This window comes from Lynx rufus, unplaced genomic scaffold (genome assembly GCF_022079265.1).
Source record: "Lynx rufus isolate CCGP_SWC_20201006 ecotype Redwood Valley unplaced genomic scaffold, mLynRuf1.p SCAF_15, whole genome shotgun sequence".
Taxonomy (NCBI): Eukaryota; Metazoa; Chordata; class Mammalia; order Carnivora; family Felidae; genus Lynx; species Lynx rufus.
Genome location: NW_025814829.1, coordinates 62584414 through 62600611, shown reverse-complemented (window position 1 = coordinate 62600611; position 16198 = coordinate 62584414). Strand labels below are relative to the sequence as shown.

Here is a 16198-nt window from a genome sequence, read left to right as displayed (position 1 = left end):
CATGCTCCCTGACTGAGCCGGCCAGGTGCCCCAGGAGGGCTTTCACTTGTATGTGAATTTCCAAAACTAAACAAAAGCAAAAGCAAAACAACAACAAAAAACAAACCCACCACCAACAACCCCCCTCCCCCTAAAAGGCAGTGATGGAAAGAAAATGTACAGACGACCACGCGCCCGAGGGAACTAAGTGTCACCGCACGTACAGGGAAATCTAGAAATCTAGAGACGGAGGGGGACTGGTGTTCTGATGCAGACACCAATCTATTCCAATCCTTCCGTGCCTCACACCTCCCGGACCACACGGTTTCCCGATTCCTAGGATGTTTACTCCTGCACCTCAACGTGCAACACACAGAGTAAAGTGATTTAAAATCCAAGAGGGCAAAAAGGTCGTTTATGTATAAAACTGTGGCAAAAATAAAACCCTTCTGCTAATTTGGAAGTTACCTATAACATTGAGGAAAACAATTAAATATGGGCCTTCCTATTGAAATCAACAAAATATTTAAAACACTTGTAGTTTGGTGGCTCCTGGCTGGCTTAGTCGGTGGAGCGCGTGACCCTTGATCTTGGGGTCGTGAGTTCAAGCCCTACGCTGGGTGTAGAACTTACTTAAAAAAAAAAAAAAGTACAATAAAGTCTTTAAAAAGGAAAAACAGTTATTTAAAGGTCTGGTTTATGTCCGTTCTCTCGAACCACAGCACTTCCCCCACAAAGAAAATCTTAACGGGAACGTGACCGCGCAACACAGGTGCGAGGAGAGCTGCTCTGGGACCCGCACCGCACACCCCCCACGGCTCCTGAGGATGTGAGCTGCCTCCCAGACTCCAGGGCCCCGTCTGGAAACCTCTGGTTTAAAGGGCTTCGTGATGGATTTTCCCTTCTTCCCTACATTACCGCTCACTGCTCACTAACAGTATGTCTAGACACAAGGCTACCTAATCAATTCTCAGTATCTATTTCTAACATAAGCGAAAACACAGAAACCAAAAACGAAGACTCTTCTTACTCTGAAGTTTGTCCAACAGTTTGGATCGGGAAGCCGTTCCTTTGCCCTCCCATTCTGCTTTTGCCCGGAGGTCTTCCGCATGGCTGCACATCAGATAGCTAAAAATGCGACAGAGGGAAAGCAGTGAGTACCAAACCCTTTGCTTCGGATTAAACATAATTGGGAAATATTGATTATATTTTCACTAAGAAAAACTCATCAAGAAGAAATCTCTTCAGTGGACCCAATTCACTAATGCAACTTGGCACCTGGACAGAATTACTACAACGTAATACAGTACGACAGCAGCATGTGCGGTAACTGTTACGATGGTGTCATCCACTGGCAGATTATTACGATCCACCAGGGCACACGGGCAGCTCTCCCTGTGCGCCCGGCTCTGCTCCAGGCGCTCCACGCACTACTTGATTTAACGCCCGCCGCGACCCCGCCGCGACCCCGCCGCAGTCCGCACGAAGCAAGCGCTAGCGTTCTTTGTACAGACGAAGCACGGAAGGCACAGAAAAGCTTCAGGAACTGGCTTAGGTAAGAGGCAAAAACGAAGGGGATGTGAACCCAGGCATTTTTAGCTGCAAATGTTGCTCTTAAATACTACGCTAACTCAGCTGCTCCTCAGTTGTAAAACAAAACTCCAAAAAACCCCTTCAGTTTACACGACGTTAATTCAACAACAACACACTTTCAAGAGCTGATCACAGACGTCACTCAAGAAACGGAACGACTGGATAATCACCCTTGTGTCATCCCGTGAAAGGTATCGTGATCCCCCAAAGCAGGAAACCTGGGAACCGTTTCCTGGCTCACTATGTGTGCCAAAGGAGGTGTGAACGCTCAAGTCACGGATTCTGGAGAACACAGGAGGGCCCCGCGGAAGTGGGACCCTGACCTGCCTCTGGCTCCTCTCACGAGAACGGGCTTCGAAAGTCAGGGAAGCGAAGGCACGGTTCGGACACAGTGACCAGACCTAGCGAAGGACCCTCCTCCTGCTTTTACTCTGGGACGATGCTCTCAGACCTGTTCCTCTCACTTGGAAAAAGGGCACTCAATAGGGAAGTAAGGATTAAATAAGAGGGAGTACTTGAAGTACTCAGTCCACTACTTGGTATGGCGGTAGAGCTTCCTGAATGATGAGAGAAACACCCGAGACCTCCCAGTTAACAGGAGTGCCGCCCCCTCTCCTTCTGAACTGTACTTAGCAGCCAGTAACTTAGGCCCTTCATCCTCAGGAGCAGACCTACTCGCTCTCTTGCCATTTAGCATACAGTGTCTTAGCTACTTTAATAGCATGAGTAGTTTGACTCAAAATACCCTATAAAAAAAAGCCGGATATCATAAAAATTTTGGTTTCTAAAATAAATTTTGGGGAGTAAAATTTATCATCGATAATTTTATGGAAAAATTGTTTACTTTGCTGGGAGGCTCAGTCGGTTAAGTGTCCGACTTGATTTTGACTCAGGTCATGATCTGACAGTTCCTGAGTTCGAGCCTTGCATCGGGCTCTGCGCTGACAGTGTGGAGCCCCCTCGGGAGTCTCTCTCTGCCCCTCCCCGACTTGCTCTCTAAAATAAAAAAATTAAAAGAAAATACACATTATACTTTAAGGTTTCAAATGAACCTGTTTATGGGAAACCAGAGTGTTAACTGAAAGGAAGGAGAGGGTGAGAGGAAGAAACCATGGGTCTGAACGCCAAGTCCACACCTGGCCATCTCTGGGCCATTTCCTTATGTGAAACACTCAAGGGACACACTGGATGAAGACCATTCTGGAATAAAGGCTATGTGATAAAGTTACGTGTTCTGTGACCAGACAAGACAAACCTCGTCATGGGAATGTTCTTTAGCTGACACAGAAACCAGACCCCCTATCGGAGAGGTAAACAGAAGGAAGGAAGCGGTCAGCTACTGTAGGACATCCAGCAGCAGCACCATTTCAAGAGGCAGCGGGTGTGGACCGGCGACTCTAGAATCAGTCAAGCCGGAGTCTGGGTCTCGGCTCTTGGTGGTGTGTTAGCTGTATCCTGGACTGGCTACGTCGCCTCTCTGACGTTGTTTCCTTTTTCCTCAAAAACCCTAAAATGAACCCTATACCTCTCTGGGTCCATCGTTTTTACCCATCATTTTGTATCTGGAAACTCATCATCTGTCAATGCTGTCCTGGATGCTGGGGCCCTGTCCTATAATAAAAACTGCTATGAAGAAAAACACGAAGCACAGCGATGTGACAGAGAACGCCTGGGGGGTGGTTTTAGGAGAGGGTATTTGGGCTGGGACCCTAGCAACTAGTAGCTCCTCTGAAAAGATCAGGGGAAGAGCATCTAAGATAAAGGGAACAGGCAGTGTGAGTGGCCTGGCAAGTTAAGGAACAGAAAAAACATTCGTGTCACTGGAGCGAATGGATCAAGGGAAAGACGGCAGGGAAGGACCAGCAAGCATGTGGGCTTAAGCAGAGATTCTGGATTTTAAGACAGGGAGAGAAATGACTTAATGTACGGTTTTACTTCTGTATCTAGCCAGCTGCTGCGTGAACCGTGTGCCGTTAGAGGAGCAAGAACACATACAGCGGGACTCATGAGGAGGGTACGGGAATGTTCTAGGAGAGCTGGTTTGGACTAACTAGGGTAGAAATGGTGGAGACGGAGAGAACTGGACAGATCTGGTACGTTTTAGAGTTAGGCCGACACACAGCGGAGTGAAAGGGTTAAACGCCTGCAAGGATGAACCTTGGGCTTTGTTCGGACGAGTGGGTAGACGGTCTTACCGTTTACAGAGGCAAGAAAGTGAGAGCGGGGGTGGGGGGAGGGGGCAAGCGGATTGGAGAACTCCGCTGTGAGCATTCACCGGACACACCCTGGAGACACCCCGAAGACGTCAGGCAGGCCAGAGACACGCGCGGGGAAGCGGGAGCCTCGTGCACAGAAGGCACCTGAAGGTGCGGCCCGGAGCGTGTGCGCGAACAGAAGGGGGGCCAGATCCGAGCCCCACGGCCCCCCGACACGTACACGACTGACGCGAGGCTCAAGTGGGGCGCCTGGCGAGGGCCCGGGACGCGACGGGTACACGGTAACAGAAACGTCTGAGGCTTCGCACCGGAAGCCTCGCTGCCTACTGTCTTCACAGACAGTCGTGCCACAGGGCTTTCCTGCAAGACCACGAGATGGCAACACGCGCTTCTTTTTTCACCCTCTTGCGCGGCTGATCCCAGAGCCTCCCGTGAGGACAACAACAGCTCGGACACGTGAGTGAGTTTATCCAGACGAACACGGTCCAAGAGTTCAGCCACCTTCAGACGCGGGCACGCCGTTAAGAAGAGGGACTCGGGAGCGGCCCCCTGCTGGCCCTAGCGGCCCCTTCATCGGCCTGGCTCGGGCCGGGCCTCCTTACCCGCTGAGAACATGGATGCGCTCCGTGTTGTATTTCAGTGGCGTCAACTCGCAGCGCAGAACTTGAAGTGCCTCCAGGACCTTGCCGTCCTCCAGGTACTCCAGGTACTTCTGCTGCAGCAGCAAAAACTTCATCCTCTGACATGACAGAAAGCAGCAGTCAGGGGAAAAAAGTTGATGGAAGTTTCAGAAAATGTTTGTGCCTAAACAGAACAGTAGAAACCATTCTACTATGCCCTTTGAAAATAACTTTTCATAAAGCTTTACGATGACTCAAACATTTCGGGTTAACAGAGTCACAGCAGATGAAATGTGACTGCGCAATTCCACATCTTAATAAAACTCTGCTTTCAACGCACCATCGCAGGTCAGGTAAGGCCATTAGTGACCATCGCATCAACACAGGGAAACACGAACTCTGCCCTTAAAACATTCACCTAGAGTTTTATTTCTTTTGTGAAAATTCAGAACTATTCCAAGTATTCTAAATTTGTTTTAAACACCTGACTTTTGTAATTGCATTAGGGGGGTTTATGCAACAAGTTTGGAAAAGACAGAAAAACTGGTTCTCAGAGGAATCATTTAAAAAGTACAATGCAGGGGCGCCCGGCTGGCTCAGTCGGTTAAGCACACGACTCTTGCTTTCAGCTCAGGTCATGAGCTCGGAATTCGTGAGTTCGAACCCTGAGTTGGGCTCTGCACTGAATGCGGAGCCTGCTTGGGATTCCTTCTCCCTCTCTTTCTGCCCCTCACGTGTTCTCTTTCTCTCAAAGTAAATAAACTTAAAAAAAAAAAAAGAAAAAAAGCTAACCTGAAAAGTCTGCAGAAGGATTCCAGTTTTCTATTTGGGGACTGGTAACAACCAGAGCTCTTGAAGCCCTGAACTGGGAGGCAGACAATTATCAGCTCTTTGCCCCCAAAATGACAAACCACTTCCAGCTTTATGAAGCACTTTCACATTTAGTTTTTTCTGGAATGAGTTTGGTTCTAATTCTTTTTAACGTCCCTTTACTCTACTATTAGCTGGAAAAGAGATACTTATGAGCAGCTAGGTGAGAATCTTTTACAATCGAAGACCCCTGCTTACAGGGGCTCTCTTGTCACCTCTGCCTGTGGCGCCTGAGCATGCCACAGGCGCAGAAAACGTCAGTCATATTCGAGACCCCAAGGAACTCGGTGGCAAAGATTTTAAGTCTACTTAAAAGAAAAAACCAAACGATAGTTTCTTCTTCTTCAGTAAGAGGCTTACTGTGAAAACATTATTTATATACTGCTACCCAAAAATGGTGTGGCGAAATTATTTCTTCACAGAGTTAAGGGTACCATGAGCCTCCCTACATTAAAAAAAAAATTTTTTTTTTAACGTTTATTTATTTTTTTGAGACACAAAGCAGGGGAGGGGCAGAAAGAGAGGGAGACACAGAATCCAAGCAGGTTCCAGGCTCCAAGCTGTCAGCACAGAGCCCGACACGGGGCTCTAACCCACGAACCGTGAGATCATGACCTGAGCCGAAGTCGGACGCTTAACCGACTGACCCATAGGCGCCCCTACACGGTTTTCTGTTAGGCAGTATTCAGAAAAAAGGCATACGTACAAGCTTAGAAAAATGGTTTCTAGCAAAAGTAAACGAAACAAACCCTGTCACTTAGGCCTACATTTAGACACATTGTTTATAAGACATACTGCATATATTTGGTGATCATCTAAAACTTCAACCTGTAACTGAAGAACGATGAAAAAAATTTCAAACTGTAACATGAGCTCCTACAACTCTAGAATTTACCCTTACCCAATTTTACACTTAAAAGTCAGACTGCCTAGTGAATGCTTCAGAGACAGACCAGGACCAAGACGCCCTGCAAAGCGTGTTGTTCATGGAGCCAAAAGCTAACCTCTGTGTGTCAAATAAAAAAATACTTTGAACTCCATCAGGTGACAAAAACCAAAAGAACAACTTAAAAACAAAAGAATTTTATATTTGAAGTTATCCTGGATATTCTCACCATTTTATCTTCTGGAAAGAAAAAAAAAAAAACCTCTATGAAATGTAGATTTCCATTTATCGATCTGCTGTTACAAGTTTCATTTCACGTAGTGTTTCTAATTAAACTTGAGACTCCTGTTTAGTGGCAAAATTTTTCATTTAAATGCCACATGGAACTGGCCAATAGTATGTGTACTTGATTTCTTCAATAAATTTTCTCAGCAATTGGAAACTTGGAGAAAATTACTTTTTAGCACTCAGGGCGAATCTTTATTTGCTGGGTATCCATCATTAGGTTCCAGGCACACCCCCGCTCAGTGTAGGTAGGGACAGTGCCCCAAGTGGGGTTTCCCCTTTATCTTGCCACCAAGAGCCTGCGATACGATGTTACTCTCTTCCTAAGGGGCAGAGGCAGCACAGGACACAGGCAGAGGACGTGGTCGGAGAAGCCGGTGTGAACACGCATTCCCTGTACATACGGGGCACGCCAGACAGGCAGTGCACAGACTACCCGAGGAGGCCTTCTATCCGGATTGAGACAAAGAATACCCTCGCAGGGGCACCAAACCCTGGTGGCGGGCATGGCGAGTGACACACCGCTGGCCAAGCACAGCGAGCGATTTGGTTGGAAGAGAAAATATTTATTCTCCTAAAAATCAGTTCGATTTGTATTTGACATGTATGAGAAGGAATGAAGAGTACAACTGTAATTTACTTCCCAAAAAACTTCCCAGTTTTACTTCCCAAAACTGTAAACACAAGTTCAAGAAAATTAACATCATTCATAAATGATGTTAATTATTTACCAAAAAAGTTTTAAAAAATTCGGCAAAAGTAAAGTTTGCTGAGCTGGAGACAGAGCGTTATTAACTTTTTTTTGCTTTAAGAGCACAAGCTTCTCAAATGAAGAAAGAGACTAAGAAAACAGGCTCCCCTTTCTGTCTTTTCCCAGCTCCTAGGGGGACCTCTGTGAGAGATTATTTCTGTCCTCTGATCATCTCTCAGAGCCCTTCCGCCCAGGGAGTCTCTGTCCCTTCTACCATCTAACCAAGAAATGGATAAGGGACAGCTCCACGTGGTAAACCCTGTCCCCCACCCCCCCCCCCCCGGCCCACCCAGTATCGGGGCTGCTTCACTCTTTCCTCTCACCATTCAACGGGAAGGAAAACCCCGAAGTTGCACAGGAAGTCTGGTTATCCCGGGCAGCCTCCTAGCTAACTCAGGAGTGCCTCTCACTAACTCTGGAATAAGGTTATAACCAAGTCGTAGCAATTAAACCATGACTCAGAGGAAAGGGGAAATGAATTCTATTTAAACCATGGCTTTCAAAACCCCTCCCTATTTAACTTTAAAATACACTAGTTAATCTCTGTCCCTCCAATTAGCATTTGAACACTATTCTTAAGCACATTTCTATACACTAAAAAATACATAAAACTTTTAGGGGCGCCTGGGTGGCTTGGTCGGTTGAGCGTCCGACTTCGGCTCAGGTCATGATCTCGCGGTCCGTGAGTTCGAGCCCCGCGTCGGGCTCTGTGCTAACGGCTCAGAGCCTGGAGCCTGTTTCAGATTCTGTGTCTCCCTCTCTCTGTGACCCTGCCCCGTTCATGCTCTGTCTCTCTCTGTCTCAAAAATAAATAAAAACGTTTAAAAAAAAATTAAAAAAAAATACATAAAACTTTTAGACCGAGTTTCCTATTCTACTGGCCTCTACTACCAACCCAAACTCCCCAAACATGTCAAACCATATTTGAACCCAAAATGAAAAATGTTGATTCACGAGCTCACTCTCCAGAAAGTCCAGAGCAAATTCTGCTATTTCTGGTATCATCTGACTGGAAAGCATTTAAAAATATGGTATTGGGGGGTGCAGGCGGGCAGGGAGTAGATTGGGTGAATAAAAGTATTTGAGTTTAAAAAATAAAATATAGGGGCGCCTGGGTGGCTCAGTTGGGTTAAGCGCCGGACTCTTGATTTCGGCTCAGGTCATGATCTCATGGTTTTGTGGGTTTGAGCCCCAAGTCGGGCTCTGCACAGAGCCTGCTTGGGATTCTCTCTCCCCCTCCCACATGCTCTTACTCTCTCTCTCTCTCTCTCTCTCTCTCTCTCGCAAAATAAATAAACTTGAAAGAAAAGTTTAAAAAGTAAAATACAATTTTAGCCTAGACTAAGTCATCAAACGTGTCTGGGCATACAGTAAGAATAATGACGCTAAAAGAAAGCTCCATGTTGTGTTCCATGGCATTATTACAACTACGCTTGGATTAGATGATCTTTCTGGAGATTGAGTGGGGAGAGGAGGAAATCTGAACACAGACTCGAAGGGTGATAAAATGCTGAACTGGATCTTAAACCTGGAACCTTTCTCTTCGTATAAATACCTAAAAAGTTTGATGGCGTGAGGCTCAGCCAGAGATTTAAGCTTCATCTTTTATTAGAGCCTAGAACGTTCTACAGACTGAACAGGCTGTAAAAAGAAAGGATTCCTCCTCATTATCTACAACTACCTTTCCTGAGTTTACATGTTGCTTCTAATGAAGATTTCAAATGAGACAGTCATACCCTAAATCCAAGACACAAGCCCCACATTTCTATAAGAAAAAAATAGAAAGTGAGCCTATTAAAATTTCACTACTAAATTACAAATGTAATTTGAAGCAAAGCTTACAAAAGGCAAACAATCTCCCCAAAACTCACACACTTATGTTTTTTGTCTTTATTTCAGGGTTATCTTCCATTCTGCCAGAGCTAATCGCTTATGAGAAACTGCTCCATTAAAATATACTTGGTTGTTTTGTTTGTTTGTTTGTTTGTTTTTAATTTCTTTTCAACGTTTATTTATTTTTGGGACAGAGAGAGACAGAGCATGAACAGGGGAGGGGCAGAGAGAGAGGGAGACACAGAATCGGAAACAGGCTCCAGGCTCTGAGCCATCAGCCCAGAGCCCGACGCGGGGCTCGAACTCCCGGACCGCGAGATCGTGACCTGGCTGAAGTCGGACGCTTAACCGACTGCGCCACCCAGGCGCCCCTGTTTGTTTGTTTTTTTGATAAAACCCAAACATGACTGGGGAAAACTTGTAACTGCTGGAAAATTTATAACCCTCTTAAATATAGATGTTTAACTTCTGTTTTCATTTTTAATATTTGACAGGGAACTGATTATTTCACGAGTAATTTTATTATCAATCATCTGATTCAAAAGTAAAAATTTTAATATTTAAGTATTTACTGAAAGCAAAAACATGTATACTAGATCATCAATTTAAACTAATCCACATTTGTTCATACTTTGTACCTTTAATTCGCCTTAAGTCTATTCACTAGGAATATATATTATCGTATAAAATCATATCATGAATTTGAAAACTCTTTTGTAATTAAGATTCACACACACACGCCAAAAACAAAAATAAGAGACCCTGTTAGGTTTACAGACAAAAGCAGAAAGATTAATGTTTGGCCTAATTAAAAAAAAAACAACAACAAAAAACAACAACCAAAAGTAACAGTAGTCACTTACTAATATTTAACAAACAGCTGGTTTCCCTACTTCACTTCCTATTGGTGCTCCTTCCCTCCCCCACCAGACAGGAAACTGCTTTTGACAACAAATGAATCAGCTAGAAGTTAAAAGGCCAGGAGCCTGCAGCTGATTCTCCATGGTTTCCAATCACAGGCACTCAGAACATCTTATCCCCTCCTCTCCCTCACCGACATCTACAGAAGAATTAAGGTCCTCTCAGTATAAAAGATTCCTGAAGACTGAGCAGAGAGGCTAACCAGTTTAACTACTAAGTTGACCTCGTCAGGGAAAGAAGGCCTGTGAGCCGAGCTCCGTGGTCAGATCTGCTCACAAACCCCCTACCAGACCAATATACACTGACCAACTCAGACACTGTCAGTTCACACGACTGCAAGAATGGAAAATGGTGAGCACACCGAAGGAGTTGGCTTGAATGGACTGTTATTCCCAAAGATTAAAGAAAAAAAAGACAATGTACCAGCTACTTAGGATAGATCTCCTTTGCATCCTTAGGATACATCCCCTTTGCTGGTACGTTCAGTATAGATAATAAAAAAGTAGAACTTATGTTTGATTCCACATAAAACTGTTCTTAATGGCACCGAGAGCACAAACACCTCTCGATCAATTCTGTAGAAGCTTAATTTATAAACTAGGTTCAAACGACACATCTATTAAACATGACTTTAAAGACATTTAACACGATTTTCAAGACATAAAACTCAAAACTTTAAATCATTAACACTCATCGCAGTTTACAAACTTAACTACGCAAAATTTAACAATTTTTAGGCTTTATCTTTTATAGGTAACAGAAGCCTACAATTATCAATAACCTACTAAAATAAGCATGAATGTGAAACTAAGAACAAAAGTGTATTTACCACAATTATTCCCAACAACGTTTGAGAGATTTCAAGTGCGCCTCTTACCACAATAGCATGAGGAGAATGCACTAAGGGCTTTAGTTCATTCAGGTCATTTTCTGCCTGCAAAAATTGGTATAAAAGAAAAACAGAAATGTCACCGGATGCACATTCAAATATATAATTTTAGCAGCAGTCACACAGCTCTATATGCCCTACTTTACCTTATCCCAGTCTCCTTCCATGACATGATTTCGGAATTTGGTGGCAGAAGGATGTTCTAAACGACATCCTGACTCTTGCATGAGGAGATCAACAGTCTGGCTGCAGGAGAGATACAGTGTAAACAGACCTGGCCAACTTTAGGGTTTACCCTTCTAAATACACTAACGTCCATAACAACAGTTGCGGAAGTTTTCAAGCTAAGTTCACGATGAAGAGAAAGAAAGAAAGAAAGAGCTTTTCAATGTGCTTGGCTCACCAAACTTGCATTTTTAAACTGCCACCTTCCTGTGCTTATGTCAAGTTAAAGGCCTTCTTGAAACCAGAATTAGAGTTAAGTTCTTCCGATTTTTACCACGTAATTCCTCAGCAGTTTAGCAAAGTATGAAATCTCCAAGGACGTGCCGTAACAGACGGGTCAAATAAACGAAGACCCAAGAGGGACGGACTAACCTAACCACCTTACAACGTTTCAGAAGACAGAAACTGTCAGCTCCAGATAAGGCGATTGGGACGACCTGGGTTAGGGAAGGAAGGGCCTTACATCCAGATATTACGTTCGCACGGAAATTCTACTAGGTCGCTCTTTAAAATTAAAATAAATCCAGCATCAAAAATCACTCTCTTTCTCGCTCTACTAAAAATAGCAAATTTACTATGGTGTAGGTTCCAAACAGTCACGAGTTATTTCCTCCTGCTGCTGTCAGCTTGCTTCTGGTCTCAGTAACACGCTCTGTTCACATTTACAAAATCTGTTTTCATACTAATCCTTTTCCTCAGGGAACAAAGTGAAATCTTTCGAAGACGTGTTTGTCTTTGTGAGCTGAAAAGACTGATCAAATGTAGTTTCTTTCATCAGATGGTTCGATACCTGAGACTCTCTCCTTTACATGTTTGTGTTTACGATTTGATGCTTTCTTGCTCAGCTCCGTGCGTTTTGCCAGAGAATCAGAACACTGAAGTCACTTCTAGAAAGTGCCCCCCCACCCCCCAACAAATCTATGAATCCAGAACCACAGCTGGGCTGGCCCAGAGCTCACTGGGGCCCCTGCTTCCAAGCGGAACTGGCCGGCCGTCCAGGGCACCCCCACCCACCCCACCTTCCACCCGGGCAGGGTTTCTTTGTGCGCACGGCCCGGTGGGTTGTGGCCCAGGTCGCTGTCCACCTTCACCCAGCTTTAGGCACTGCAAGGCCACCCGCATCGAATCCGCACATCAGCTGTCCCTTTTTCACAGGCAATGGCTTTCTGGGCCCGAAACCGGGGCCTGGGGCAGTTGGTGGCAGGCCTCCTGCTCGTACACAAGGGCCTTCAAATGACAACAGGGTTCCACTCGTCCACTCCCACCAGGCTTCCTGCGCGGCCTCCCTCCCAAGCGTCCCGGCCCCTCCGCCACGGCGAACACTTGTAGGTGACTGTCCTCCCGGGCTGGTGCTCTGCCCGGGGGTGTCCGTCAGGGCGGGGGGGGGGGACCGGGGGGCTGTCCCACAAAGACGCCTCTCACATACACTCGAAAAACAAACCCTCCGAGGTCCATTATTTCCGTCCGCCCCTCCCCCCGCACCCGGACACACTCCCGCATCTGTCTGGACCGACAGACGAGTCCCCGGCCCCCCTCCCGTTCGCGCAGCCCCCCTGCCCTTCCCTCCCCCCACGCCCCCCCCCCACCGGCCCGTCCGCACCGGCCGCCCGGAGAGGACACTTACTTGAGCCCCAGGCCGTTCAGGTGCTGTCCTATTAGCCGAATGACATCCTCGTCCGACTGCGAGAGCCGCTTCTTCTTCTTGAGGCTGCTGCCCAGCTCCGGGGTGGCCGAGGACGCGGCGGCGGCCGAGGCGGCGGCGGTGGCGGCGGCCGCCCCGCCGGGGACCCCGTTATTGACGTTGAGGCTGTTGCTATTGTTGCTGGCGGCGGAGGGGGCGGAAGGCAGCAGCCCGTTGGCGTGGGCCAGGTCCCCCGCGGACGACGACGACGACGGGGACGACTCCCCGTTCTGGGCCGACAGGCAGGCCAGCTCCTGGGTCTGTCCCTGGCCCCCGCCGCCCCCTCCGCCGCCGCCGCCGCCGCCGCCGCCGCCTCCTCCTCCTCCTGCCCCGTTGGCCTGCATGATGCCGCCGCTGACCAGGCTGTGGCCGCTACTTCGGTGGGGGGCGGCGGCGGGGGCCGCGGCCGGGGGCAGGCCCACCACCACCACCACGGAGGAGGAGGAGGAGGAGGACGACGACGACGACGAGGACGAGGACGAGGACGACGAGGACGGAGGGGAGAGGCCTGCTCTGCCTGCCGAAGCCCCGGGCTCTCCTGCTCCCTCCGCCGCCGAGGCTCGGGGTTTCTTCCGCGGGGGCGGGGAGGCTCCGCCGGCGTCCGAGTCGGAGGAGGAGGAAGCGGAGGCCAGAGTTTCCTCGCCGAGAGAGGCCGTGGTGGGAAGCCGGCGGGGCGAGGCGGGGGCCGGGGGAGGGTCGGGGCGAGGGGGCCGGGGGCGGGGAGGGGGGGGGTCGGGGCCGGGGCGGGAGGAGGGGCGGGAGGAGGGAGAGGAGGAGGAGGAGGAGGAGGAGGAGGGGGAGCAGGAGGGTCCGGGCCTTCCCCCCCTCCCCCCCGGCGGCTCGGAGCGCGGCGGGGGCGCGCCGGGGGTCGGCGGGCGGCGGCGGGGGGCGCGGGGCCCGCCGCGGGGCTGAGCCCCGGCGCTGGCGGGCGGCGGCGGCGGGCGGCGGCGGAGGCAGCGGCCGCCTCGGCGCTCGGTGGCTGCGCTCCGCTCCCTGGTGTGTTGATTCTTCCCCCAGCTGCTGCCTAATGGAGTCCAGGCGCTCGCGTCACAGGAAATGCCTATACTGCCCTCCTCACTCACTTCCGGTGGCAGGTATGGAGCCTATGGGGGGCCTGTCAGGCGGCACGTGCGCGGGGTGGCGGGGCGGGCGGACCGCGGACGCGACCCCGACCCCGGCCCCGCCGCCCCCGACCCGGGCCCGGGCCCCGCGCGGACGCGACCCCGACACCGGTCTCGCCGTCCCCGACCCCGGCCCCGCGCGGACGCGGCCCCGCCCCCGACCCCGGCCCCGACCCCGCGCGGACGCGGCCTCGACCCGGACCTCGGCCCCGCTGCCCCCAACCCCGGCCCCGCGCGGACGCGTCCTCGATCCCGGCCCCGACACCCCCGACCCCGGCCCTGCCCGGACGTGACCCCGACCCCAGCTCCGGCCCCGGTCCGCGCCGACCCCGACCCCAGCCCTGCCCGGACGCGACACCGGCCCCGACCCCGGCCCCGCGCGGACGCGGGCCCGACCCCGACCCCGACGGCCGCCTTAGCAGCAGTAAGTGCGGCAGCCCCAGGTCTGGCGCGGCCCGGGGTCAGGAGGGTCGAGGTCGGCGCGGGTAGGCATCGGGGCTGGGGTTAGGGGGTGAAACAGGGCCGGCGCGGGCCGGGGTCTGGTGGGGGTTGGTGTCGGCGCACGCCGGGTCGAGTTCGGGGTCAAGGGGGGTCGGGGTCTCGGCGGGCTTCGGACGGGGCGGCGGGATCTGGACGAGGAGGCGCAGGGTGGGAGGCCCCGGCGGCTCAGCCAGCGGTAACCCCGGGCGAACAACCTCCCGGTCCTAGTGTGGAGCAGCTGGAATTTGCGCGTGCCGCCCGAGGGTCTGGGGCGGCGGGCGGACGAGAGCCCTGCACCCCCTGGGGAGGTGGGCTGCTGCGGGGAAACCGGCGGTGCTCGGGCACCTGCCTAGGGGCGGCCCCTCTGCCTTCCGCCCGCCTCCTCCAAAAGTGCATCTCTTCCCAGCGGGATTTGAACTCCGCTTGGGATCCAGGCATGACATTTTTTGGTGAAACGTAAGGCTTCCGTGTCACTGTGATGTACGTGTTTGTGTTGCTGCAGAAATGCAGCAGCAAAGACTGGGTTGAACCTTGACCACTGGTGAGTGGTCTACCCTACCCCAAACGAGTTTTATTTACGTGTGGGGGTGATCGCTCACACACCTAGTGTGTGCATTTTCTCAGAAATTAAAAAAAAAAAAAAATCTATCTCCTAAGTCGTTTCCTCTGGAAAAAACACGGGATTTAACTAAGCATTTTCTGTCTCTGAAATTTACCGTAATAAGTCATGGTAGCTTTAACCAGGCCTTGGGACACTGTCCTTTTCCACTTTGGAAAAATGGTAAAGAATGATGCCGAGGAGAAATTGGTAAAGGAATCCTGAGCTCTGTTGATCCTCAGACTGGAAGAAGGGAGAGGAAGTCTCATGCAGGGTCCTACAGAGACCTAGCTTTGTAGTTGTCATCACTTAAATATGCTTCCAGGTGGCGGTGTAATCGCAAGGTGACTCACGTTGGATGTTTTTATTCTCCTGAGACAGACCCGAGTGCCAGCTAAGGATCGTAGGGCACCGTCCCTGTAGCCAGCAGAGCCTGAATTACTGGATGGTTAACACCTTCAGAGAGCCCTGTTTGTATGTTCACTTTAGACAACCTTATTATTATTAAGAGTTGTTCATAATAATTTGTCAGGCTCCTAACAGTATTGAGGATAGGTTCTCGGTGAAATGTATAGCTTTCCTAAGGAAATGGTTACTTAGTGCAGATAAGGCTCACACTTCATTAACAAAAGTAAACAGGATGAAAAGACACAGAAACTGGGCTCAGTTGCTGTGTAAACTTAATACGTATATCCTAGCTTTTCTATTTTTTTTTTATGTGATCCCGACTGCTCTCACTAGAATTCTGAATTTATGAAGTCTACGTGCACACATATTTTTCTCTGTGCTACAATATAGCTGGAGAACCTGGTGTCTGAACTCTGAGTGGCTTTAGAGCTGGGTTTGCAGTCCGTGTGCGGAAGAACAATCCTGGAATAGCTCTGTGTACCCTCACCTTCAGTAATGCCATTATCACCTCCAGGATGAAACCCACCGTCCGTCTTGCTCTCTGCAGACTGACCGCAGGCTTTCTTTTCGACCTTATCCCTTACCACTCCCTTTATGAACCCTTCGTGACTGCCCCCTAGACGTGCTGGGCTCATTTCATCTTTTGAAGTTCTACCCTTCTGATTCCAGTTCGTCTTTCGAGATTCAGTTCATTTTGGGCCCCGTCAGGGAGGCTTTCCTGACTTCCAGCATCCTAGAGTAGCACCTATGTGGGCCTTCGGTTTTGAAGGCTGTTTGTAATGTTTTCTAATTTACTAAGACCCCTTCTTCGAGTCCACAGAGAGGAGCCTTTCTAGACCTGT

The 16198-nt window shown here is 49.7% G+C and overlaps 1 protein-coding gene across 2 annotated transcripts in view; it reads right to left on the bottom strand.

The window, feature by feature from the left end:
• Nucleotides 1–13489, bottom strand: part of WDR26 (WD repeat domain 26) — a 40175-nt gene extending 26686 nt beyond the window's left edge. The window contains exons 1-5 of one of the 2 annotated variants that reach the window (XM_047077168.1): nucleotides 12693–13489; nucleotides 10990–11089; nucleotides 10784–10888; nucleotides 4391–4527; nucleotides 1010–1107 (exon numbers count right to left, since the gene is read on the bottom strand). In XM_047077168.1, the coding sequence (XP_046933124.1) occupies nucleotides 1010–1107; nucleotides 4391–4527; nucleotides 10784–10888; nucleotides 10990–11089; nucleotides 12693–13093 (841 nt within the window). In that variant the 5' untranslated portion in view covers nucleotides 13094–13489. The remainder of the gene's footprint in view (nucleotides 1–1009; nucleotides 1108–4390; nucleotides 4528–10783; nucleotides 10889–10989; nucleotides 11090–12692) is intronic. The other variant, XM_047077166.1, reaches the window with a different exon arrangement.
• Nucleotides 13490–16198: the final 2709 nt, after the last annotated feature.